General features: G+C 47.8%; 5 protein-coding genes across 7 annotated transcripts; 3 read left to right on the forward strand and 2 right to left on the reverse strand.

Annotated features, from left to right (window-relative positions):
- The first annotated feature begins 518 nt into the window (after window positions 1–518).
- On the forward strand, window positions 519–8,887 carry LOC6597954 (peroxisomal acyl-coenzyme A oxidase 3). Of its 2 annotated transcripts, XM_026987130.1 has the most exons (6): window positions 519–799; window positions 6,152–6,319; window positions 6,396–7,319; window positions 7,386–7,511; window positions 7,605–7,950; window positions 8,006–8,887. In XM_026987130.1, the coding sequence occupies exons 2-6, from the start codon at window positions 6,185–6,187 to the stop codon at window positions 8,566–8,568; spliced, it is 2,094 nt and encodes a 697-aa protein (XP_026842931.1). In that variant the 5' UTR covers window positions 519–799; window positions 6,152–6,184; the 3' UTR covers window positions 8,569–8,887. The 2 variants fall into 2 exon arrangements, with proteins under 2 accessions (XP_026842931.1, XP_002023157.1); XM_002023121.2 differs by lacking the exon at window positions 519–799 and having other exon boundaries at window positions 6,086–6,319.
- Window positions 3,260–5,002, reverse strand: LOC6597955. The gene is made up of 3 exons (XM_002023122.2): window positions 4,163–5,002; window positions 3,903–4,098; window positions 3,260–3,851 (listed from the first exon to the last, which is right to left on the reverse strand). Exons 1-3 carry the CDS (start codon window positions 4,944–4,946, stop codon window positions 3,362–3,364), a joined length of 1,470 nt encoding a protein of 489 aa, XP_002023158.1. The 5' UTR covers window positions 4,947–5,002; the 3' UTR covers window positions 3,260–3,361.
- Window positions 8,888–9,408: 521 nt separating the features above from the next.
- Window positions 9,409–12,339, forward strand: LOC6597953 (heterogeneous nuclear ribonucleoprotein A3). 2 transcript variants are annotated; one of them, XM_002023120.2, is made up of 6 exons: window positions 9,410–9,522; window positions 10,951–11,063; window positions 11,144–11,420; window positions 11,518–11,592; window positions 11,702–11,909; window positions 11,993–12,339. In XM_002023120.2, exons 2-6 carry the CDS (start codon window positions 11,003–11,005, stop codon window positions 12,164–12,166), a joined length of 795 nt encoding a protein of 264 aa, XP_002023156.1. In that variant the 5' UTR covers window positions 9,410–9,522; window positions 10,951–11,002; the 3' UTR covers window positions 12,167–12,339. The 2 variants fall into 2 exon arrangements, with proteins under 2 accessions (XP_026842932.1, XP_002023156.1); XM_026987131.1 differs by lacking the exon at window positions 11,518–11,592 and having other exon boundaries at window positions 9,409–9,522.
- Window positions 12,340–14,133: 1,794 nt separating this feature from the next.
- On the forward strand, window positions 14,134–16,529 carry LOC6598062 (nucleoporin NUP145). Its single transcript, XM_002023119.2, has 5 exons — window positions 14,134–14,201; window positions 14,486–14,498; window positions 14,575–14,604; window positions 14,778–16,233; window positions 16,296–16,529. The coding sequence occupies exons 1-5, from the start codon at window positions 14,153–14,155 to the stop codon at window positions 16,446–16,448; spliced, it is 1,701 nt and encodes a 566-aa protein (XP_002023155.1). The 5' UTR covers window positions 14,134–14,152; the 3' UTR covers window positions 16,449–16,529.
- A 3,609-nt stretch (window positions 16,530–20,138) lies between these two features.
- Window positions 20,139–22,449, reverse strand: LOC6598061. Its single transcript, XM_002023118.2, has 4 exons — window positions 22,247–22,449; window positions 20,983–21,267; window positions 20,739–20,876; window positions 20,139–20,667 (listed from the first exon to the last, which is right to left on the reverse strand). Exons 1-4 carry the CDS (start codon window positions 22,326–22,328, stop codon window positions 20,207–20,209), a joined length of 966 nt encoding a protein of 321 aa, XP_002023154.2. The 5' UTR covers window positions 22,329–22,449; the 3' UTR covers window positions 20,139–20,206.
- Window positions 22,450–23,181: the final 732 nt, after the last annotated feature.

The following is a 23,181-nucleotide window of genomic DNA, read 5'->3' on the forward strand; positions in this document are numbered from 1 at the left end:
CCCAATGAAAGGGACTGTTCTGTGTTCTGCGACAACAAATAATAATATAGTATATTTGAAGCGCACACGTCCGACACGCCAAACCATTAACTTTTCTGCATGAAATCACTCTTTGGGTCTATTTAGATTATACTTAAATAGAGCCGGGTGCAACCCTGTGCGTGGAGCACCTGACCCACGAAACAAATCTAAATTTAACCATAATCAGTTTCATGAATCCCCTGCATGCTCAGCACGTCGGTTCAGCTCTGTGGTTTTGTGTATCTTTGTATCTGTATCTTTGCACGTTAACTCACACACACTGACGCTGCTCGACGCCGGCCGGTTTGTTTGCCGCCTCGCTCTCGCTCTCGCACCAGCCACTTGACATTGGGGCAGAATGAAGCGTGGTTCCCCACGAGCATGTGTGCGTGAGGTGCGCCCCTATAAAACGCTGTAGCGCTGTAGGGTTCCCAGCACGTCCGTTTGTTATGAATCAGCAGTCATTCGGAAAGAATCCATCGTCCGGGTCGGTTGCCAGTTTCCAGCGTCACTCTTCGCCCATCGCTCGTCGTCCGTCGGTCGTGTGCCGCCTTCTAGTTGTATTTTAGTTATTTTTGTGCCTTTTTTAATTCCGCGTGGGCGTGTTCTGTGAGCTCGTACGAACGTGCGTACTCGACGTCGCATCGTTTGTTTAATTAGCCGTCAGCCAGCCAGCCCAGTGTGTCGTGAGCTCAGCCGGTGCCGGCAGAGACAGCTCCATCGGAAAAGAGCGGGCAGCCAGCATCAAGTGACTCCGGAAGAAGAAGAAGCGCTACAGGTTGGTGGTAGTGGTAGTGTTTGTGCTTGTGTGTGTGTGTGTGTGTGTGTGTGTGTGTGTGTGTTGGTGTTGGTGTGACCTGTACTCCTCAGGCCTAAAAGAATAAACACAGATACTCACAGACACATCTGTGCGATTATTGGGAATATTTTCCTCAGCCTCTCTCCCTCTCCCACACTCTCTCTCTGTTGCTCTTACTGCTCGCCAAGGCGTTTCGTTTGCTACCTACTTGTTGTTTTCGCAGTGATGTAATAGCAGTAGGAATAGGAGCCCTTGATAATCCGAGTCCTTAACCAAACATGTAGTAGTCATCGTTGTCCTCATGATATCACTACACCTGACCTGGTCTGGTCTGGCCAAGCCCTGAATCATTGCTGGACAATGGGGAGCAGCGACGGCAATTGGCAATTGGGTGTATTGTGCTCCCAATAGATGGCCCTGCTCCTCTCCCCATATCTGTATCTGTATCTGAATCTGTGTGAGAGGGTGGTGATTGTGTGCTAATTTGTCAGCGGTGTGGTGTGTAAATAAAAGTGAAATTAGCAGTGCAGTAGTTATTGTCGCCAGTTGGACGCCAAATTGCATTATAATTCGTTTAACGGGCCTTCAGCGTTCGTTTCGGGTTCGAGTTCGGGTTCGGACTCGGACTCGGACTCGCACTCGGAGTCGGGTCCCGCCTCTCAATTAACGGGGCGAACGAGTAAAAATAAGTTTTTCACTTATTTTCATGTTCAAGGCTAATGGCCACCCCCTCCACCCCTCCCCAGGAGGGGAGGGGAGGGTCCAACGATTTGTGACAATTTCCAACGGCACGCAACAGCTTCGCTCCTCAAGTGGGCCAGCGGAAGGGGTCCGAGGTCTGGTGTACACTATTTTGTTCATTATTTTACATGCAATCTCCACCTGGCCGGCGCTTTAGAGTCGCGCATGTCAGAGTTTCCCGTGGCCCGTGGCCGGGGCCCCTCCTCCCAGAGTGTCACGTAAGGCAGCAGTTTAGCTGGTAGTTGGGGTCTGGGGGCTGCCGAGAGCAACGCTTTCCGGAGCTTATCAGTTATTTTCGGTTCTTTCTGCAGATGTTTGCAAGCAACGATCGAATCGCCCTTGGTGGAGAAGTAACCATTTCAGACTCTACAAAGTGCTCGCTCAGCTCCAGAGCTTTCGTTGTTGTTTACATATTTATTTGCTTGCTTCTCGTTTGTACCAATTCCCGCCCCTATCTTGGGTTTTCTATTTCAATTAATTCAAAAACCAATCCGAGTTTGCTGGAAAATATTTCCGCCATGACTCCCCATCGCATCGGGTAAAGGCAAACAATCGAGCGACTCGAGTGATTCGAGCGTCTTTCCAATGTACTCAAGACTGCGCGTTGCCGGTCCCCGAGTGCATATCTGAGATTACGAACCGCGTCGAGAAATTTAAATGAACCAGTAAACATTCCCAGAAACCCATAAACCTTAACGACTTATGGATGGTTACTTGACAGTCTTCTCGCTCGGGGCCCGAACCTAGACAATGTGCTGTTATCACGGCCATGGCTTAGCTCCGAGCGAGTGCCCGTCCCCATTCATTGGGCCATATCATATCTGTTAGTGTTGCATATCATAATTGGCATAATTACGGCTAATTGTCGATCAATCGGTTGGCTTTTGTTCCACCCAGCTGGTGAGTCGGTCCCCCAAACTAGATTTTTCATATTTTTAGGAGCGTCATACCCTGCCTGATCTGTCGCCAAGCTATTCTCGCCCAATTCTTTGTGTGTAAGTTTGTGTGTACAACAGACATATTTTTATTGCCATATTGTCAAAGTACAAAGATTGAGCCCGTAAGAGTAAGTTAAAGGAAAAATTATAAGATTGGCTCGGCAAACTGTGATCATAGTACTATTTTTGCACACTTCTTTGCACTCACTTATCTCACGCGCCTTATCATACTATTTAGCCCGTTTCTTGGAATCCGCTTCTGGAATACCTTACAAACTCACTTGACGATTCTTACAGCTGAGATTGCTTCGGGACCAGCTATCCACCAATCCCATACAGAGGCCCATCTTATCAATTTCGCTGAGCAGTTTCGGTCTCTCCATCGATTTCCCCCCCTATCTGGCCTTGACCCTCAATGTTTTTAGACTTTGCACAGAGTTATACAGTTTTGGCCAGAAGTTTGCAGCCCACTGACGGAGTGAATGCACATCTATATAAATATCCTGATCCAGATCGATTAGTTAAAATTGTGGCATTATCAAAGCATGCAGCCGTGCATTATCAGTACATAAAAGCACTTCAAAGCCGTTGTTTTTCAGTTAATAAAAATATGATATGCGGATGTGGGGAATATTCAATCATCGCCTTGATTAGCTTCGATACATTCAACATTTACGACCCCAATTGAAGGCACTTCAGTGGGAAGCCCCTAGAACATTCCATGGCTAGCCGTCTGCTCAGGCCGTGAAAAACAGCAGCCCCGCGAATGATTGCCGAAGCCTTTAATCATTACGCTTAGGAAAAACCAATAACAAATAGAATTTTCATGTCATGTCAGAGAAGTCGAAGAGAGTAGGGGAGCTCACACATCGCCCTCTTCCACCTTGAAGACCTTGCGGTCCAGGCCGGTGTAGGAGCTGTCGCTGGCGGGATCCTCCTTTTCCTCGTCGAGCAGGCAGTAGATGTCGTCGGTCTCCTGCTTGATGATCTCGCCCCCGAGCTTCTTCCAGAAAGGACGGCAGCGGTTCTTCCATTGGCGCAGGTTGAAGAAGGCGCAGTACTGCGAGGTGGAGGACTTGAGCATGGCCATGTACAGGGGAGTGATCTCGTCGGCCATCAGCTTGGCCAGAAGGTAGTTTGCCATCTTCAGGCTGTGGACGTCGTTGAAGTCGACGTAGATGCGCCTGGCCTGCTCGTAGCACTTTTTGGCAATGCTCGTCTTCTGCGTGTCCTTGGCGAATATTTTGCCCAGGTAGAGCAGGATCTCAGCCTCAGTGTCCTTGTGTGAGTACAGGCGGGATAGACGGAGAGCTTTCTTGTAGCTGGATATGGCCTTGTCCGGGTTCTCGAATCTGAATAGAGGCGAGAAATCGTCACAGCCCACTTTGGAGTGATTTACTCACATCTCGGCGCACTGTCCGTGGAAGAGGTAGTACTTGATGTTCAGCTTGACGAACTTGTAGTCTGTGCAGGCTATGATCTGGGGTCTGATCTGCTCCAGGCACTGCTGGGCGGCGTTGTAGTTGCCGCTCTCCATCAGAAAGAAGGCCCGCTCCAGGAAGGTGTCGCAGAAGATGTCCAGGTTCTTTTCCCTGCCAACTAAACGGGTTGGGATGGGATGGGGGTGGGGATAGTCACGGACCAGGGTCGCAGAACAACTTACTTTCCGCAATGAGGACTGTGGCCTTGCGGGCTATGGCTATGGCCTCCTGCGGCTGCTGGCGAACAATCTGCTTGCCGTGGATGAGGAGCTGGCGCGCCAGGTCCTGTGCCACCAGCTCGTGGAGCGTCTGACTGCCGGCGCGCATGTCCACCTGGGCGGTCCACACGTGGCCCCGCACAAGATTCATGGCGATCTGGAAGTAGCTGATCGCTGAGGTGCGCTGGCCCAGGCGGACCAGGTACATGGCATAGGTGTGGTAAATGCGGGCGATCATTTCGGCGGCGTCCCGCTCCTGGCCGTCGATGTTGTGGCACAGCCCCACAATGTGCTCCAGCACCGCGGTCAGGGCGTAGCTGTACTTCTGGCGGTAGGGCTCCAGCAACACCATCGTCTGGTAGAACAGTGAGAAGCACTCCTTGAGGCCCTTCAGCTTGCGCTGGAGCACTGCCAGCTCGGCCTGCTTCAGATTTTCAATCAATGCGTAGAGCAGCGGGCGGTCGTCGGTGATTCGCTCCCGGATGTTAAGGCTGTCGAAGAGGCTCTGCTCCTTCGTGGCCAGGCAGCGCAAGAACTCCGGCAGCATACGGCAACCTGCGCAGCGCAGCTCATCCTCGAGAGCCTCGTAGATCGGACCCTTCACGCGGCGAGCCGCTTCGTATGTCAGTGGATTGATGCTCTCGCGGATGACCTCCCGGTCGAAGGTGATTTCGCGGAAGGCGCGATGCGGGAATTTAGATTTTATTTGCCGCGAAAGGAGCATCATTTCCTTATGTCGTTGCGCCATGATGATGGTGGAGTAATGCACCTGCAAATTGTTTGACTAGGTATTTCTGTTGTAGCTCTGCTCTGTTCCTTGATTGCTTTATAGCAGGTAAACAGACTACTACTATATACCTATCTAAATACAATAAAACTATGCAAAGTCGAACCCTTACATAAAACTCACTTTTATGGGCATCGATTTTCTTGGAAAAATGTAAAAAACTGGTTCTTTCCATTTTTAACCTGAACTTTTGTTTACTCGTTGTTATATGCATTATATCCTATCCGCGTTCCAGTTAAATCCATAGAGCCGTAACAACAACCAAGTGCTGGCAGCACCATCGACACCTTTGAATTTCGCGCTCACCGTCTACTGGACTTTTACGCGTACGCCCAAAAATATGCTACCAATCGGATGTAGTAGTATCGAATAGAATATCGATATGTTACCTGACGCAAGCTGGCCGCCATGAAACAGATAGCAACAAATTTTCAAAAGAGTTCGCGCGCCCAACGTTCATTTCAAATATGCAGAGTAAATATTATTATTTTTAGTTTCACAATCCATTATACATATGTATATTTGTTGAAAATGAAAATTTTAATGGTTTAGCAATTTTTTGGCAATTTTCACAACATTTTGTAGGAAGTTTTCTTCCCAAATCTAGCAATTTTAGCTTAGAAGATTCTGGCAGCACTGTGTGACACAGATAAATAACAATATATATCCGTAATTTATTGAGTGTTCCCTTTCAATGTGGTGTATTACTGCTCACATTGCAGATTTCCTAATCTTTTTTACCGAAAGATTCTCCTTAAAAGCCAAATATCATAGGAAAAGTGACTGAATGGGAGTCGGAAAAGGGCTAATGTCCGCAAGGGTCATATTTGCTGGAAAGCCCCAGTAAAGCCTAGACTATTGCCGTTCCAATTGTTGCAACGGAAAGCACTTGCAATTGTTGCAACGGAAAGACACTGCTCTTGAGGTTGGGGCTTACTATGGCTTCGGCCCACTGCACGCTTGCAGATAATGCTCGACTGGAGTGCTTCCACTTGCGGGCGGGTCGTCGATAGTTAGAAAGATAGACAGACAGATGTCTAGCGGCGTTGGGCAATTATTAAAGCCACTCGTGCTCGTAGAGCCGGTGAGGGCGCACTTGCTCAGTGAACGGGCAGCTGTCCAAAGTTCAACTCGACTCAACTCAGACAGATTTCGCTTTCTTCCAGCAAACAAAGCAACCACAGCAACCAAACCACAGAATGGCCAACGAGGACACCAGCTTTATTCCCGATCTGCCACCGGGCGGACCTCTATCGGTCTACCGCAAGCGGGCCAACTTTGACTGGAAACGATTGCGTCTGATCTTCGAGAAGGAGCAGGGACTGCGCATCAAGGTGAGTGCGGCGCTGATTCCGCTCAGAGCGAACCCCTGACTAAGCACATTCCCCTGCATTATCCCCTGAAATACAGTACAAGGTATGGCGTCGCTTGGAGAGCGACCCCCTCTTCGCACATTCCTCGCGCACGCTCCCCATGGACGAGCAGAAGCGGCTGTGCGCCATGCAGGTGAACCGCATGAAGCAGCTGGACCTGGTGCCCAGGGAGATCGAGAGCCTGAGCTTCTCCGCAAAGACCAAGTACCTCATGTACATAAACGAGGCACTAGCCAGCTACTCTCCCAGTCTCTCCGTGAAGATCGCTCTGGGCGTGGGACTGTTCAACAACGCGATTCGGGCGATGGGAACGGAGAAGCACACCAAGTACATCGAGGCGGCCTGGAACCGCGAGGTGATCACCTGCCTGGCTATCACAGAGCTCTCGCACGGCAGCAACACGAAGAGCATCCGTACCACGGCCACCTACGATCCGAGCACACAGGAGTTTGTGATCAACACGCCTGACTTTGAGGCGGCCAAGTGTTGGGTGGGAAACCTAGGAAAGACGGCTACGGTAGCCATGACCTTCGCCAACCTGTATACGGCCGATGGCCAGAACCACGGACTGCACGGCTTCCTCATCCCCGTGCGCGATCCTAAGACACTTCTCTCCTATCCAGGCGTCCTGGTAGGCGACATCGGCGAGAAGTGCGGCCTAAACGGCATCGACAACGGCTTTATGGTCTTCAGTAACTACCGCATTCCACGCGACAACCTTCTCAACCGCACCGGCGACGTCACTCCCGAGGGCGTCTACGAGAGCGTCTTCGCAGAGCCAGGCAAGGCCCTTGGAGCCGCCCTTGAGAGCTTCTCCGCCGGTCGCATCGGCATTATGCAGGAATCGGCCAACACCCTGTGCAGTGCCGCTGTCATCGCCGTCCGCTATGCTGCGGTCCGCAAGCAGTTCGGCCCGGAGCGTCAGGGCGCAGAAATGGCCATCCTGGAGTACCAGTTGCACGTGAGTGGAGCCCTACATGTGTCCTGGGAGGCGTGTCTCATCTGTTTATCCTCTCTATGACCTTAGCAATACCGTATATTCCCCTACCTGGCTGCCGCCTGTGTGCAGAAGATTGCCGTCGAAGAGCTGACCATCACATATCTGGAGATCATAGCCCGCTCCCAGGCGGATTCCAATGGCTTTGATATACTGGTGAGTAACTTAATCCCTTATCCCTCATCCTCATCCCCTATGTACGATAGTCAGCCCGCTGTAATAACGAATTTAACTCTGCTTTCCTTGCAGACCCAGAACGCTGCGGAGATTCATGCCCTGATCTCGGCCTCCAAGCCGCGCATAACTTGGGCAGCACGGGATGCCATTCAGGAGGCGCGTGAAGCCTGCGGTGGCCACGGCTATTTGGCGGCTGCCAAGCTTGGTCAGATGCGGACCGATCACGATCCCCTGTGCACCTACGAGGGCGACAACAACGTGCTGGGCCAGCAGGCGTCGAACTGGCTGCTCCGTCAGTGGGCGGCCAAGGATCTGGAGACGCCAATTGGCAGCGTAAGGTTCCTGGAGCGACGGGAGCATCTCATGAGTCTCAGATACGCTCAACTGGTGGCTCAGAGTCCGCTTTCCAGCTGGGAGTGTGAGTGGAAGATCGCCTAGTCGGGTGTGCTGACTAATTCTTTGTTTCCTTGCAGTCTCGCTCAGGTGCTATGAGTGGCTGCTGTGCCACCTGATGGCCCACACCACGGCCCACATCGAGGGGGAGCTGGCGGCTGGAGGGACCAAGTTCGACGCCCGGAACAACTCCCAGGTGGCAGGAGCTCGCGAGCTTTCTCTCGCCTACGCCGAGTACTTTGCCCTGACCCGGTATGTGGAGCACGTGCGTCGGCTGCAGGTGGAGCCTGCGTATTGCAAGGTGTTGCGCCTGCTCTTCGACGTGTACGCCATGTGGCTGCTGGAGAAGCACATGACCACCTTCTATGTGGGCGGATTTGCCGAAGGAAAGGACTTTTCCGCGGCTGTGCGCAGGCTCCTGCTGGATAGCTGTTTACAGCTGAAGGACGTGGCCGTGAGCGTAGCCGACGCCATTGCCCCCCCCGACTTTGCCCTCAACTCGGTGATTGCCCGAGCCGACGGCCTGCTGTATGAGAATCTGCAAAACGAATTTATGACCAACGAGGGTGCCTTCCAGCGCTCATCTTGGTGGCGCGATGTCATCATACCCCAGCCCCAGCCCCAGGAGAAGTCCAAGCTCTGAAGAAAATCGATCGAGGTCGAGGTCGAGGTCAAGACCGAAACCAAGTGCCTGGTGGTTGTAGTAGTTATTGTTATTGGCTCTTTGGAAATCATGTATAATCCACATACACTACGCCGTACATTCGAGTATTTTAAGATCAAATCTGTTACTAATCGAATCGTAAGATTCAGCAAGTTAAATAAACATTAAATGATATCCCGTGAGGGCAATGGGGAAAGATCTGCCTCTGTTGAACCACCTTCAAAAAATATTATTTATCATCCACTGTTTGTATTAATCGATGATGCATCAAATACATATATGTAAACTGAAAAGTACACTCGTTACTCCCCTTTTTTGAATCAAAGATGTGGCCATCGTTCCATTTGGAGGATTTTGGTCGGAGCGGTCTGACAATGTTTAAATTGGTAAACAATGCAAAAGCAACATAAAATATAAATAAATTTAAATTTTAGCTAGGATACACCACGGTACAAGTCTGTATACGGAAGGATAGTAAGCCACCAAATAGATACAAAATTCTAAAATGTTTTCTTTAAAGTATTGCTAGCTACTGACCATAAATTGCTATAAGCTTTTTGCCAAATGTAACCCTTTGGATCAAAGACAAGCAAAACAGACGAAACGTTTTTTTTTTTTTTGTATTATAATTAGTCAGCCGTGGAATCGGAGTGAAGTTCCCCTCTCGCATTGATGCTTCCAAGCGAACGAGAAACCGAGTGTTTTTCTAGGCAGTCGCCGAACGACAGTGTCATCGCCGTCGTCATCACCGCCAGCGCAGCCACAGGTGTCGGCCTGGTTATAAGAGGACCTGGTCCCCGATCCGGCTCAGACGTTCCACGGTTGCGGCACAGTGAAGAAGCGCGAGAGAGCGGTCGAGAGAATCCGCCACCGAAATCCAAACTGAACCCGACAGAAAACTGGTCAAGAACCGAATCATAAGCACATCATTAAGTGAGTGGAGGCGAATCGGAGTGTCGGTGCTCGCAGCGTTTCGGGGCTGAGAATAGAACTGTACAGAAGTAACGCTCCCCGAATCGGACAGTCGAGCCGACTCGTCTCTTCCAGCGATCTCTATAGTACACTCGTAATGTTGTTGGTTTTGCCAATTTGTGGCGCAGTTTTTGTTTTGTAGTTGGCCAGTGTCGATTCAGTATGTATGTGGTGTGGTTGGTACTCGTAGAGTGTTCCGGTGCCTGGGTGCCTGGGTGCATGGGTGGGGCGGGCGATCGGTGCTTTATCAGCAGAGCGATTGACATGATGCTCTGCGAGTGTCCCAATCAAACAGTTCACTGAGCATCAATGTCATGGCATTGTAAAGGCCAAAGTAGCAGAACGTGTTCTTCTAAAGTGCGACGCGACTCAGTGCCGTTCCTTTGTTCCGACTGTGCTCCCGGCAAAACAGCTCAAGTTGTGCAAAAAGTTGTTAATTACAATTCATATGCAGCACTTAATGTCCGAAATTAGAAAAACCAAATTATAAATCATCTTGCGCGACCGGTTGTTGCCTACTCCAAAAGCCATTCAATTAGAACAGAGCACTTGGAGTACCAAAAAAGAGATACGGATAGAAATCCCCGTTCTCAAGACAACTTGTAGGAAGATCTTCTGTAAAAAACACCAATAAGAACATAAACAAATTGGAATATAAATTCCGCCTAAGGCCCCCAAAACAATCAACAAGAAATACATTCGGTATCAATTTATAAACGCTGAACAAATTATTGAGAACCGGTTCGGTCCTCTCTCTGCGGCCGGACAAACAAATTGAGTCAATAATATACATAGTCATATGGAGATCCATTAATTTACATTTTGGGGATTTCCGTTTTCAATTTGGTGGGACTGTCTCTCCATTCTCTGTCTCTTCCCCCCTTCCCAGGCACAGAGTGTCGGTGATTTTTGCAATTTCATTATTGGAAAATCGTGTAAGGGCAATTAAATGCGATTTGGCTGCTGCAAATAGTTAATTATTGGTTACGAATAGGCATCGGGGCTGGGCTTGTCTCCGGATGGATGGACCGGGAATGCACTGGGAAGCCAATGCCCTTTCAAGAATCCCCCTTAAGCCCCTTAAGCCCCTGTAGACCCCTTCCCTTTCCATTACACTTGTGCAAGCAGATCTATAGCGTCCGCCTTGAGGGCTGCTAATGATAATGATGGGTGAGAGAGTGTCGGGAAACAATGAGCCCGTCCCAGCCTTTTTCAGATGTGTTTTTCTGCTTACATAAGCTTCCGCTTAGATCAATGTCGCATTTGCGTTTTACACACGCAGAATCCATCTTAAAAATATGCATCTAAGAGTGTAAACCGGTTCGTTTACACTAATTGTCGAACCAGTTTTTCACGACTCGTCTCTCTTTTTCTCTTTTTTCCCTTCAGATCAGACCCAAACCGAATTTCCGTGCGCCAATGCCAATGCGAGTTCAATAGAATGTGGAAGTATCTGTTGATTTGTGTGGTGATGAGTGCCCTCAACGGGGAATCGTCGGCGGGTAAGTCAGAAGTACAGTCCCAGCAGTCCTAGCAGGGCGGGCAACTAACTCTTCTTGTCCTCCTTCTGCAATCCCCACAGCTGGCCAGCAGCCCCGGAGACGTCGTGGATACGCCGGCGGGTATGCCGGGGGCTTTGCCAGCAGCGGAGGAGGAGCCGGTGGCTATACGGGCACCTACAACAGCGGCGGCGGAGGCGTGGGCCACAGCAGCTATGTGGGAACCGGCGGTGGCAGTGGGGGCTACTACGACTACGATGACTACGACGGCAACTCGCCGAACTTTGGCATCATCGACCCGTACCTGTTCCACCAGCAGCTGACCAACCACATCCTGGCCCAGAACTACGCGAACCAACAGTGAGCACTGATCCCGTCTTGGGGGATGATGTTATTTTTGGTAGTCTGTAGTGAGGGATGAGGGTCAACTTAACCGCTTGTTCATCTATTCTTGTAGAGCTATAACGGGTCTGGCCACGGCTGGCAATGCTTTCGCATCTGCGGATGCCTCTCTAGTCGACGACGACGACACGTAATTACTTCTAGCTAATCCTAACCAATCTACCACCTAACCAGAGCTCCAGATCTCCACTGACACTTAAGCAGAATACTAATATAGGTTTCCATATTGTTTTTACCAGTCGCATCCAGCAGCAGATTGCCGCACAGCAGGCCTACCACGACAATCTAGTGCGTCAGAACCGATACAGGGGAGGATCGGGATCGGGATCGGGATCCTCCAGCGGCTCCTACAACTCGCATCGCTATGCCCCCAGCTACGCCGCTGCCTCGGGCTCCATTGGACCCAACGGGCACCGCCAAACGGCCTACATCAGCCCCGCTAATCCGGTGAGTGGACAGCGGACCTTCCAGAGCAGCAGTTTTCCTTTAACCATTTACTAATGAATATACCTTCCTCCCTTCCTCTAAAGGCCTCGCCCAACATTGTGAATCGGTTCGGAGGCGGCTCGTCCTCAGGTGGCGGCTACAAAGGTGTCTCCGTCTCCTCCTACAGCCACAGCAATGGCGATGGGACCAGCCGTCGTGGCGCCCAGACCACTGTCAACGACAATGGCAAAGTCACCTCGTACTCAACGCACTCTTAGAGGGATTCGAGAGTCGAGAGTCGAGAGTCTTCCCGACTCCTATTGGAAGCTGGCAGACGGCAGCTGGGCCTTGGCTAGCCTCGAATCCAGTCTAACAAAAGCTAACCAATGGCCGTTTTATTTGTATGACAGAAAATATATATTATGTGTATTTTATTATAAATACGATTATATTCGCGGACTTTCTTATCTGTGGGGTTTCCAATATGGAGCTTTCTTTTATTAGAAAGTTGCTCCCTCTCTTTCTATAGGCATGGCACACTCATACGTAACACATTCACATACAAATTCAAAATTCATACAAATGCAAATTTTGAGATGACCTTGATTTTGACTCAGCGGCTGGAAAGAGTCTTGTGTACTATGCTTTACACCTATTCGAGTTGTCGTATTTGTTTATATATATAAACTAGATTGTTTCGTTCTTCTGATTATATTCAAAGTGGTTCTCGTTTAGCCCAAGGGTATGCTCGTATGGTGATTGCTTCGCTTTATGCGACTAGCAAGAGAATTTGGACCCGCTCCTTGCGCTTGGAAGTCCACCGGGATCTGTACATCCGTAGACAAGTCTTTTATGTTGGAGCTAATAATTTACTTTGCCATGAAATTCAGAAGAGTATACGCAAGTGTGATGAACAGGTATCATTCAGTCGGAAAGACCAACTAAAACTCTCACTTGATTTTTTGTGTCCGTTTCTTTGGATTGGTGGGCCTTATCAGGGGTGACAGGAAATGATCTAATACCAAGGGGGCTTATTAAACCATATAAAGCAGCCATGGCTAAACAGCAAGAAACAAATTTGTGCATTGTGTATTCATCACTAAGATGTCCATTAGTCCACGGGGGCTTCCTTGCGGCCTACGGGAGCTCTCACCACCTTTTGACGAGGTCTGTATTACAGGACGAATGAGAATAAGTATTCGATGATGACTGATTTTTCTTTGTTTAACTGTGCTGTTTTTATACATTTTTGATGGTTGAAATTGTTTACTGAGGTGTGCAATGGGTTTCGGATGCATTCCAATGTCCGTTGCATATTTATTGAGGTCCACCTCCACTATATATCTATTTATTGCGCTATCTATACGATCCTAGCGATAATGCTTAGTCGAAATGGTATTCATGATTATGTGTGAGCACATATCCAACAGACAAGTGTAGAAACACCTTTTTGCCTATTTAACTGTGAGAGTAGTTTCCGTAGAAGCACAACAAATAGCCTATATCGGCCCGGCTCTTTGTGCTGATCAAGAATATATTTAACTTATGGGAGCGGGAGCATCGCCGAAAAATTTGAGCTATTCCATAGTTTTTTTCCAGGGTAGCGGCGGCATCTTCCAATCTGATTGAATTGATCGCTATCTCATCGAACCCCTACCGGAAGCTATAAAACTGTATCCAAGTTTGTTTACAAAACAATAACTACAGCCGCAATCTAAATCGCTGAGAACGAAATTAGTACTTCCTCAAACTGGGCTCAAGGTTGTTTATATGTTTCTTCACCTTACTCTCAATTTTCTAAGTTCAAGCTCAAGCTAATTGCAATCATCTTCCACATATGTATACTCTTGCAAGCATACAGACAATCAATGATCTGCTCATTTCCACAATCATACATGGCAACTATATACTATGTAGGAGGCTGACCAAGGTTCTGCGAAACCAACCGGCACAAATGTAAAGTAAAGCATCTATATAGGGAGGTGATGTCGCAATTAACTTTCATCATTCAGCTTTCTGCACCAATTGCGAGCTCCGTTTTGAGGAATATAGTACACATTATCAGTGCCGCGGCCCAGAGTGGCATCCTCTCTAGGTCAAGAATCAATCGGTTCAAGTCTGAGTTGGTATATGGAGCTTATCAGTGATCGCGCCGTGTCTTCGCCGTCTGGGCTTTAAAGCGCGATTCCACTCGCTCGATTCATTAGTACACTTTCAAGCGCGAGCATCGAACGTTTTCCGTACTAAAATCAAATTCTACAAATATGAATAAGCTGCTTATACTGGCGCTTTGCCTGGGCGTGGCTGCTGCAGGTAGACATCTTTGAATATTGAAGGCATGAGAGTGTTGGGAAAAGTGACATTCTGATCCTGTGGTTGTGCATTTTCTTCCTTGGGCACGCTTTTCGTCTTTGCCCCTGGATCTCTGCTGGATCCCAAGTGTTGTCATAGCGTATTTTCCCTCAATGAACTACGAGGATTTACACTACACCCTTCAGACCTGTGTAATTTGAGTGTTCGAAACACGTGGCGATAAGAGGCTTTTACGTCTTGTTTTCTAAAACAACTAATGCGGTATTTTGTCTCGATCTTTACAGATTTCCAGGGAGGGTAAGTTGGGCGATAATTACTGCTGAGCTTCGACTTACGATCTCTCTTTTATTCCACAACGATGACGTGTGGGTAGACGACTCAAACGAGACGACTTCCATAGTCGGTAAGTGCCGTGTGGCAATGTTGATGAAAAATACGCTTTTGTTTCCTTTTGAAAAAAATGGCAATTTTCCCATTGGCAAGCAACATGGTACTCCAAAATAGAAATCATTCGGCAGGAGATGTATTGCACCCCAATTTGATTTATCTAATATATCCTTTGCTCAAACTCTTTAGCCACTACACTGCCCACAACCAAGCCATCGCGACCGCCCGCAAGAATGCCTATGCATCCAGTGGTTCGGCCGGACTAGGGGCAGGCGTCGGTGGAGATGCCTCTTTAGCAGGCGGCAGTCTGGGTAACCTGGAGAGCTCCTACGATTCCGTGGGCGCCGTAGAGGCCGCTGAAGGCGCCTCCGGCCAGGGAAGTGCCAGCGAGACTTTTGGTGCTGGCTCTAACTTTGGTCACGAATCTGGTGTCAACTTTGCAGGTAGCAATTCCGCCGGGTTTGGTTCTCAGAACGCTGCTTCCTTCGGCGCCCAGAATGCTGCTTCCTTCGGCTCCCAGAACACGGCCCAGTTTGGGTCTTCGTTCGCTAGCAACGCCGCCTTCAAGACCAGCCACTCGTCCAACTTTGGAGCCTCGTCCGCCCACAACGTGGGCAGCAATGTGGAGTTTGCCGACAACTCGAATGCCGGCGCTGAGGTCAACTTTGGCGGCGCGAACACTTTGAACTCCGAGTCCCAGCTTGTCAATGGAGCCCAACAGACTGTCCATACGGTCCAGGCAGCCCCCGTAAGGAGCGGCGCTAACGTCGAGTACATTCGCCAGGAGAAGATTGTCTCGGCCCCCAGGCAGGTTTTCTACACCGCCCCCTCCGGCGGCACCGAGAAATATGTCCAGCATGTGGAGCGCATTGTCGAGCAGCAGGCCCCAGTGCAGATCGTCCAGGCCCCAGCCAGCACCCAGCACTACTACCAGCGCAAGGTCACCACCACCGCATCGGCTCCCCAGGTTCTTGTGCAGCAGCAGCCCTCCAGCCGCCTATCCTATGGCTCCAACTATGGCTCCAACTTTGGCTCCAACGCAGCCTTCAGTTCAAACCTTGGCAGCTCCTTCGGCCATTCGGCAGGACTCAACGTCCAGCAAGCCAGCAACTCGCAGCTGCAGCAGCTACTCAACCAGGTACACCAGACCGCTAGACAGCAGGCAGCATCCAGCTCGGTGAGCACTGGTTCCGGACTATCCACGGCCGGCGGCTTCAACAGCGGCCTGACGAGTGGCAACCAAGTCGCGCAGACGCAGACGGGCAGCGGTTACGGCTCGAACGCTGGTTTCGGCTCCAACACCGCATTCAATTCGAACTCGGGCTTTGGCTTCAACTCTGCCAGCTCTCTGAACTCTGCCAGCTCCTTGAACTCTGCCAGCTCCTTGAACGCCGCTAGCTCCTTGAATGCCGGAACCAGCGGTTCTCTCCTGAGTGGCTCCCTACTGAGTGGTTCTCTGTTGGGCGGCAGCCAGGGCTCCCTTCTTGGCGGTCAGAGCAACTTCGGTGTCTCCGGCGGTCTTGCCAGCGGCCAACAGCAGCAGCAGGAGTCGGGTGCCGGTAACTTTGGGGCTAGTGGTGCCGGTTCCGGTGGCTACCAGACCAAGCAATGGGAGAAGCAGTCCAAATGGTCCTCCCAGTCTGAGGTGAGTAGTGCTCGACAGAAGATTTGAGCACATTTATAATCAACGCGTTTCTGTCTCCACAGTTCGACTCGACCGGCCACGTGAAGAACTACAAGGACCTGGCCACTGGCGAGAGCGAGAACTACAACATCAATGGAAAGCAGTTTGGCTACAACGCGGCCACCGCCTCTGTGGATGACAACGGCAAGGTCAGCACCTACAGTGTCCACTCCTAAGCAGTTTACTCTAAGGCAATAATGATTTTGTGAATCAGACAATGTATAACGAAATGATTAAATGTCTCACATTTAAACTAACATACTTCAGCTGACATAAACTTAAAGTGGCCCGTCTGGCACGCGGATCCCACGAAAAAAGCAGCCCACCTTCCGCCCAACTGACCGAGGGGCGCTGCCGCATGGCGTGAGGTAACATGCAGGAAAGATAGCTGTTAGGTTATTATTTGAGGAAATCTAGAAACTTGCTAAAATAGCTAAGCATGAATTCAAAATAGAACTACTAATTCGAACTACGAGCAAGGTATGCTAATATTAGTGATTTAAGAAGTGGAAGGGATTTATATGTAGATATTATACGGTAGAGGTTATTATATTCCGAGCATAAGACCCTAAACAATTCATGCAGGAAATAATTCGATCTACAAAACGGAAGGGTCAACGGTATATATAGTTGCTAGAGGATTTAGCAGGAATCGTGAAGTTAATGCGGCTCAACAAGTCAGGTCTACTTCACCCTGGACCAAATTGTGCACATAAATCCCACCAAGCATGGGCTATGGTTTTCTTAAATGCACTTTGCGCAGAAGGTCCATCGTAGCCCCAGTGGCTGATCGACGTCAGGTTTTCTGGAAGACTACCAGGTCTTGAAGGTTGACTCCTGCTTAGCATCTCATATTTGGTATAGCCAGGCAGAATGTTGTCGTTATGCTGGACTAAGGAATGTTGCAACATAGAATATTTCTCCTCTAACATTCCAAATGCATATTTTATTAACGACGCCTCCGATAAATGATCCGGAATTATGTAACCACCTTGACCTCTATCAGAATACCATGCTAATATCGGCCTATCTTTCTGGTTACCACTAGGTTTTGTTGATGTGCGGAGTTACAATTTTCTCAAACATTTAATGAATAGCGGATAACTTAGATATACCACTAATTCTGTGCGTCAAGTTCTACCTGTTCTATGAAGAGGAAATGTAAACTATTCCTTCCAGATCGAGGCAAGCATAAAGAATCAATGGATAGAATGAATAGTTTACCCAAGGGCTTCAGCACAGTACCTAAGTAACATACATAGCCAGGAACTCCGTCTGGACCTGCTGAAAACACCGCTTAGCTAGTCGAAGATTATGAAGCAGAGAGCGGTAATTTTTACAAGGCGCTGATGATGCCAGTGCAACTCGGTAAACCGTATGGGTACGGCTGACCGGAGTAGGATCCCTGAGAATAGGTGGTTTTGAAAAATTGGGAAAAAAGATCGGCGATTGCCTGATCATTAATTGCCGACGAATTAAGAAATTATAGCAAGGATGGGTGTGCGGACGTTTACGCTTACTGTTAACGAAGCTGCAAAACTGTTGAGCGTAATGAGAATAGCGTAAGAAAAGTTAAACTCCTCCACCTTTGCGTTGTGGGGTCAGGAATCATCACCCACGAGGCTCGAAAACACAGTGCATTTTGCTAGCACTACGCAATCGCAGAGCCAGCAGGTGACACTCGGCTGATCATGGGTGATCTCCTTCTTGCTGGTTTTTGAGACAGCAAAAAACAGAAAATACCGTTATTAAAATTTGTTAAAAGAAACCAATTCAAATCGATTTTGTATCAGAGTTAGTAAAAACTCAGAGGAGAGATGATTGCACAGAGTAGCACATATGTACATATGTATTCCAATGATCGCATTTCTCGCGCCTAAGAGGTAAGGAACGACTTCGTTCACCTTACAAATTATGCAAATGATTGGCAATTTTCAATTTATAGCAAAAAATGGACGATTGTCGGTTGTTACATCCCAGTGGATCCAATATCATCCGCGAAGGATATAATATTTATAGTTGTGTCTCATAAAATCTCTCTAGTGCAGTCTACACAGGACTTGAAGTCTGTTGGAATACGACCCCTTGATGGATTCGAGGCATTGTACATTGGGCCAGACGGCCCATATTCAAGAAATGGCATGAACAAAAAACCCTCCTTTGAATGATTCGTTATCATAATGCATACCCTGGCTAGGAAAACTGCCTTTATATTTTTGATTTTACGTAAGCCCTGAAATGCTTGCAGCCCTTCAAAGTCAGATTTTCGTACTGCTATGAGTTGGTGTTAAAAAAGCGTTAGCTGGAGTTTATAAGCTTGTAATTGTTCTAAATTTAAAGAACAAGTGAATGGATCGGAAAGGCCGTGGTATGTAGAATGTTTATACAAAAAAGGTTTGTTGCCGTTGAAATATCAAACATTTAAGGACATGCATTTCGAATGGCTATTGTCTTAAATAACCATTAATAGAAGAATTATATAAATACTCATCACATTATAATATCAATAATACTTTATAGCGCGTTATATGGGCGATAGGGGTGGGCGCGGTCGGATAGGTCTGATATTTATCTCAGTTCTTATATACACTGCCGATCAAGAGAATAGACTCAATATATATTCTATAGAAAAAACTCCTTTAGAAATCAAGATACGAATGAATTTGGAAAAAAAATATTTTTGTAATATTCAAGATTTCATGCACTAATAAAAAAGGTTTCTTTTAATATTTTGATTTGTTTTTGAACCTAAAAAAAGTTAACATTTTTATCGATCAATGGAATAGACTCAAGTTCTTAAAATTAATATATGTAAATGAAAAAGTTTTTCAGAATCTTAATGTTAAAGTGTATTTTTATGATATTTAAAGTCTGTTTAATAATAGGTGTAGCCACCTTAATTAGAAATGACTTCGAAATTCGTTTTGGCATTAAATTATAGAGGGACTTAAAATAGTTCAGGGATATTTCGCTCCTGGCGTTTTTGATGGCATGTTTCAATGATTCAACATCTTCAAGGCCATCGTTCTCTATTATATTTAGATCAGGAGAGTAAGGGTGCCACTCCATTAATGCAACATTTTGGTCTTCAATCCACTTCTTTACTACTCTAGCAGTATGGATTGGGGCATTGTCCTGCTGAACAGCCCAATGTAATGTCTCAAAGATGTTGGAAAAGTAGGGAAATGACATTTGGAGTAGTGAATGGCTTTTATCTTACTCGAAACCAACTGGATTTCAAATGTTCTATAATAAGAGATGGCATCACAAACCATTATACCCCCCTCACGACTATGACGACGGGTCAAATGATGTCCTAACTTTCTTAAACCATGAAAGTAAGAATTAAACCAATCTGGTCCATCAAAGATAAAGTGTTTTTCATCAGATGAACAACCCATTCTATATTAAAATAATCGAAAAGTGCAAGAGGTATTTAAATGCCACTTTTACCGTGTACAGCTTATCAGTAACTGAAACCGCAGCCTCTGAGTCTATTCTAATGATCGCCTAAAAGCTCCTTTTTCGGCATAGGGTAAAGCAGAGTTAAAATAAATCATAGTTGTGCAATTTTTTCACTCTCGGTCCACTTTTGCCAACTGTACTGCTCCAACAAACACAACAAAAATTTCGTCGAAAGCTGAACTCACAAAAATGCATTGAGTCTATTCTATTGATCGATGCAATCAACTGTACCCAAATTCAAGTCTCTAACCTAATTTTTCGATAATTTATGCCAAATTTTCGGTTGCTTGGCTTGAAGCGTCGATCCTAGCTCGTAATATAGATGCAGAAAAGTGAAATACCTAATAGTTTCGATACCAGAAACGCAAAGAGCATATTACTCATATAACTCGCCAAAGAAATAAACATAAAAGTGTGCGTTTTTATTCTGGGAAAAGGTGAAAAGAGAATAAAGTGACAGAATGCTTTATCAAGAGAAGGGCCTTTCCAGCTTGCCATCGACCACCTGGACCACCCCACTGTTGATCACTCTCTTGGCTCCATTTCCTATTCCTATTCCTAGTTCCCGACTGGCCTTGCTGTCCCGCCGTCGCCGGTAATCGGTGGAGGACATGCAGTAGCAGGGCTTCCAGCTGGGCCTGCGGTAGATCTGGCTCTGCTCCTGGGGGGCGCGTTCTGTGGTCCAAACAGGAACGTAGTGCGTCCAGGTCTCTCCTGTGCGATGAATACTCCCTGAGTCAGATCCTCGACTGGTATATTCATGCTGAGGATAGTACTGCGGGTAGTACCCGCCTCGACTTCCTCCCTCATAGCCGCGGTGCTCGCTGGAGTAGTTCGGGTTCCACTGCGACTTTGGATCATGGGGCTTTGGGGTCTTGTGCTTTGAGTCGCTGCCCCCGCGGCCCTTGTAGATGGGCACACTGGCGTCCTCTGAAAGTCGAAGGTGCGAAATGGGTTAGACGAGGGCGAAAGTGACTGAGGACTCTCACTTTCTCACTCACCTTTCTCCCCATGGCTCTGGGCCGAACTGGTTTCGTTGCCCTCCCCTTCGGAGGTTATCTCGAACGTGATGTCCGTGTGGATGCCCACCCGCTTCTTGTGCTTGCCGAGGTCCGTAATTTCCACGCTCTCTTTGGACTCTAGATTTTTTGGGATTGCAATTTTTACTTTTACCATGTTCTTTTTTGCATTTCAAGCTTATGCTTTGGTGCGGGTGTGGGTGTGGGTGTGGGCCAATCTAATTACCTTTCGTTTGCTGCTGTCCATCGCCCGTATCGACGGTTACCCGCACGCCGTGTATCTTGGGGCGATTGCTGCTGTTTCCGCCGCCGCCGCCGCCGCCTCCTCTTTCATTGGCATTTCCCCTGTCTCCTTCTGCAAAGCCACGACCAGTGCCCTGGTCATAGCTGCCACTCCCGTTTCCACTCTGTCCCTGCATTCCGGGTTGCATCCCCGTCTGGTTGTTGTTGCTGTTGGAGATGCCATCGCTCTCATCGAAATCCAACTTGGATGACACTTTATTCGCCTGACCTGGTTGCACGCCACGTCGTCGTCGTTGTTTGTTTTCGGTTTAGCATAGAAATTAGATTTAGCAGAAATTTAATTAAAGTTATGCAAACACTTGCAACCATCTCCCGTCCCTGGCAATCCTCAGCTTCTACTTTAATCAGGTGAATTGGAGCGTGTCCGCCACCGCCACAGCCACCGCCCGGTCGTCCGTGGCATATACTCGTAAGTGGTGCAATTAGCACACGCTGACTTATTTATGGATGCATCGCTCGTAACCAATCCGGCCGGCTGAGCAGAGCAGAGTCGACTGCCTCGATTTGCCACTGCACTCGAATCCTCGTATACGCAAGCGGAATTATAATTATTGGATTTGTCCTAATCAAAATCGGATTAGCGACGGGGAGAGACCTCTATCCAGAGGCCAACCCCTGGGCTCTTGAATTTCATATTTTACGGCTTTCCCAGCCTCTTTCTAAACTGACGACTGAAGGGACGTCAATTATGTTTTAATTTAAAGTTTCGCTCAGTTAAATTACAGGAGCAGTTTTTTTATGGTATCGTTTACTTGGAGCTTACTGACTCCCTAAATAATACTTTCGTGTATAATTTACATGAATTGTACGGTATTTTAAAAACCTAGGTATCTGTTTGGTCTAAAAATAATACAGAAATCGCCATCACAAAGTATAGGCAACCCATTAGACGCAATAGTTTTGGATGCATCTATTAAAATGTCCTTTTGGAAGCCTGGAGGTTCTTTGGGTTCGGCTCCAGATTTTGTGACTCTTTTCCTATACGATCGATGTTTATCGATGTCTAATCACTCATCTGTTAGCAATAATCTTTTCGATTCGCAGTGTCGTAGTTCCCCCACGACTGGAATTACCCCCAATTGAAAGAGACACGCAACTGTTGCCCTAAAAGTGATCAGATGATTCAGAGGGATCTGCCTGCCACCTGTCGTTTGATTGATTATTAACTACCAATTACTCGTAGCAACCTTGGACACCGCGATGAGTTAACAGAACGCTGCAGAACAACAGCAAGAGGAAGGCGGTGAAAGATCTTGGTATTGGCAGCATCTCGCCTTGGAGCAGAGAACCGAAATAAGTGCTGGCGCACGGGGTATTTTTATTAGGGGTTTTTCTAAGGAGTTTCGTAATAGACACTTGAACTTTGAGCGCGTTCCGTGTGCACACTTGAAAGCCGTCGACAAACAACTAAGCAAAACGACCAGACTCGAGTCGAGACGAGACGAAACAAAACAAAACAAAACCGAGTCCGAATACCTACAGAGATTCATTAAAATTAACTGGCAAAGCTGGGGAGTAGAAAAAAGTTGCCTTTGCTTCCAATTCTAAGTGTTTCCATTTCAGTGGACTTTTGCTGTTTGCTGTTTCTGGCTCTGCTTCTGCTGTTTGAGCTTTGCAGATAAGATCTTGACTTGATCTTGGTCGCAGGTCTCTAAGTGAGTTGTTGCTGTTGCACTGGAGGCTGAGGCTACGGCAGGGGTGCAGGGGTGCAGGTGTAGGTGTGGGTGTAAGGCGGGAGGAGACTGTAGCCCCCGCCGCTCCGTCCAGTAATTGTCTCTAATCGGTTGGCTAGCATCTTTTGTGATTGTTTTGATGTAGTTTCCGTTGTATCTTAAAGATTTCATTCCATTGTGTATCGGGTGAACCTTTTTGTTCTGAGCTTAGTTTTATTTCGCTTCTGTGCTTTGGGTTTTTCATAATGCTCTCATCGTTAATCATGGGACGTGCGTTTATCTATGGGTATCGTCATTATATTCTGCGGCAATTTTGACAGCGCAAAACGATTATCATCATTAGCCACAGATGCGGCGGCAGCCTCCAAAGTGAATATGAAGTTCGGCTCGTCTCAAGTTCAAGTTGGGTCCGAGTCTAAATTGCGTTGTATCTGAAGGTTTATCTGGTT

The sequence above is a fragment of the Drosophila persimilis genome, unplaced genomic scaffold (assembly GCF_003286085.1).
Source record: "Drosophila persimilis strain 14011-0111.01,24,50 unplaced genomic scaffold, DperRS2 tig00000124-arrow-pilon, whole genome shotgun sequence".
NCBI lineage: Eukaryota > Metazoa > Arthropoda > Insecta > Diptera > Drosophilidae > Drosophila > Drosophila persimilis.

Coding starts and splice junctions, on each gene's coding strand:
- LOC6597954 (XM_026987130.1), top strand. CDS start 6,185: ATGGCCAACGAGGACACCAGCTTTATTCCCGATCTGCCACCGGGCGGA. Junction 7,512..7,604: donor CCAATGGCTTTGATATACTG/GTGAGTAACTTA, acceptor CTTTCCTTGCAG/ACCCAGAACGCTGCGGAGAT. Junction 7,951..8,005: donor TCCGCTTTCCAGCTGGGAGT/GTGAGTGGAAGA, acceptor GTTTCCTTGCAG/TCTCGCTCAGGTGCTATGAG.
- LOC6597955 (XM_002023122.2), bottom strand. CDS start 4,946: ATGGCGCAACGACATAAGGAAATGATGCTCCTTTCGCGGCAAATAAAA. Junction 4,099..4,162: donor CACAGTCCTCATTGCGGAAA/GTAAGTTGTTCT, acceptor CAACCCGTTTAG/TTGGCAGGGAAAAGAACCTG. Junction 3,852..3,902: donor CACGGACAGTGCGCCGAGAT/GTGAGTAAATCA, acceptor GCCTCTATTCAG/ATTCGAGAACCCGGACAAGG.
- LOC6598062 (XM_002023119.2), top strand. CDS start 14,153: ATGAATAAGCTGCTTATACTGGCGCTTTGCCTGGGCGTGGCTGCTGCA. Junction 14,605..14,777: donor CGAGACGACTTCCATAGTCG/GTAAGTGCCGTG, acceptor CAAACTCTTTAG/CCACTACACTGCCCACAACC. Junction 16,234..16,295: donor AATGGTCCTCCCAGTCTGAG/GTGAGTAGTGCT, acceptor CTGTCTCCACAG/TTCGACTCGACCGGCCACGT.
- LOC6598061 (XM_002023118.2), bottom strand. CDS start 22,328: ATGCTGCCAATACCAAGATCTTTCACCGCCTTCCTCTTGCTGTTGTTC. Junction 21,268..22,246: donor AACTCATCGCGGTGTCCAAG/GTTGCTACGAGT, acceptor GCGTGCAACCAG/GTCAGGCGAATAAAGTGTCA. Junction 20,877..20,982: donor TGGACAGCAGCAAACGAAAG/GTAATTAGATTG, acceptor CAAAAAATCTAG/AGTCCAAAGAGAGCGTGGAA.
- LOC6597953 (XM_002023120.2), top strand. CDS start 11,003: ATGTGGAAGTATCTGTTGATTTGTGTGGTGATGAGTGCCCTCAACGGG. Junction 11,593..11,701: donor CTAGTCGACGACGACGACAC/GTAATTACTTCT, acceptor TGTTTTTACCAG/TCGCATCCAGCAGCAGATTG. Junction 11,910..11,992: donor ACATCAGCCCCGCTAATCCG/GTGAGTGGACAG, acceptor CTTCCTCTAAAG/GCCTCGCCCAACATTGTGAA.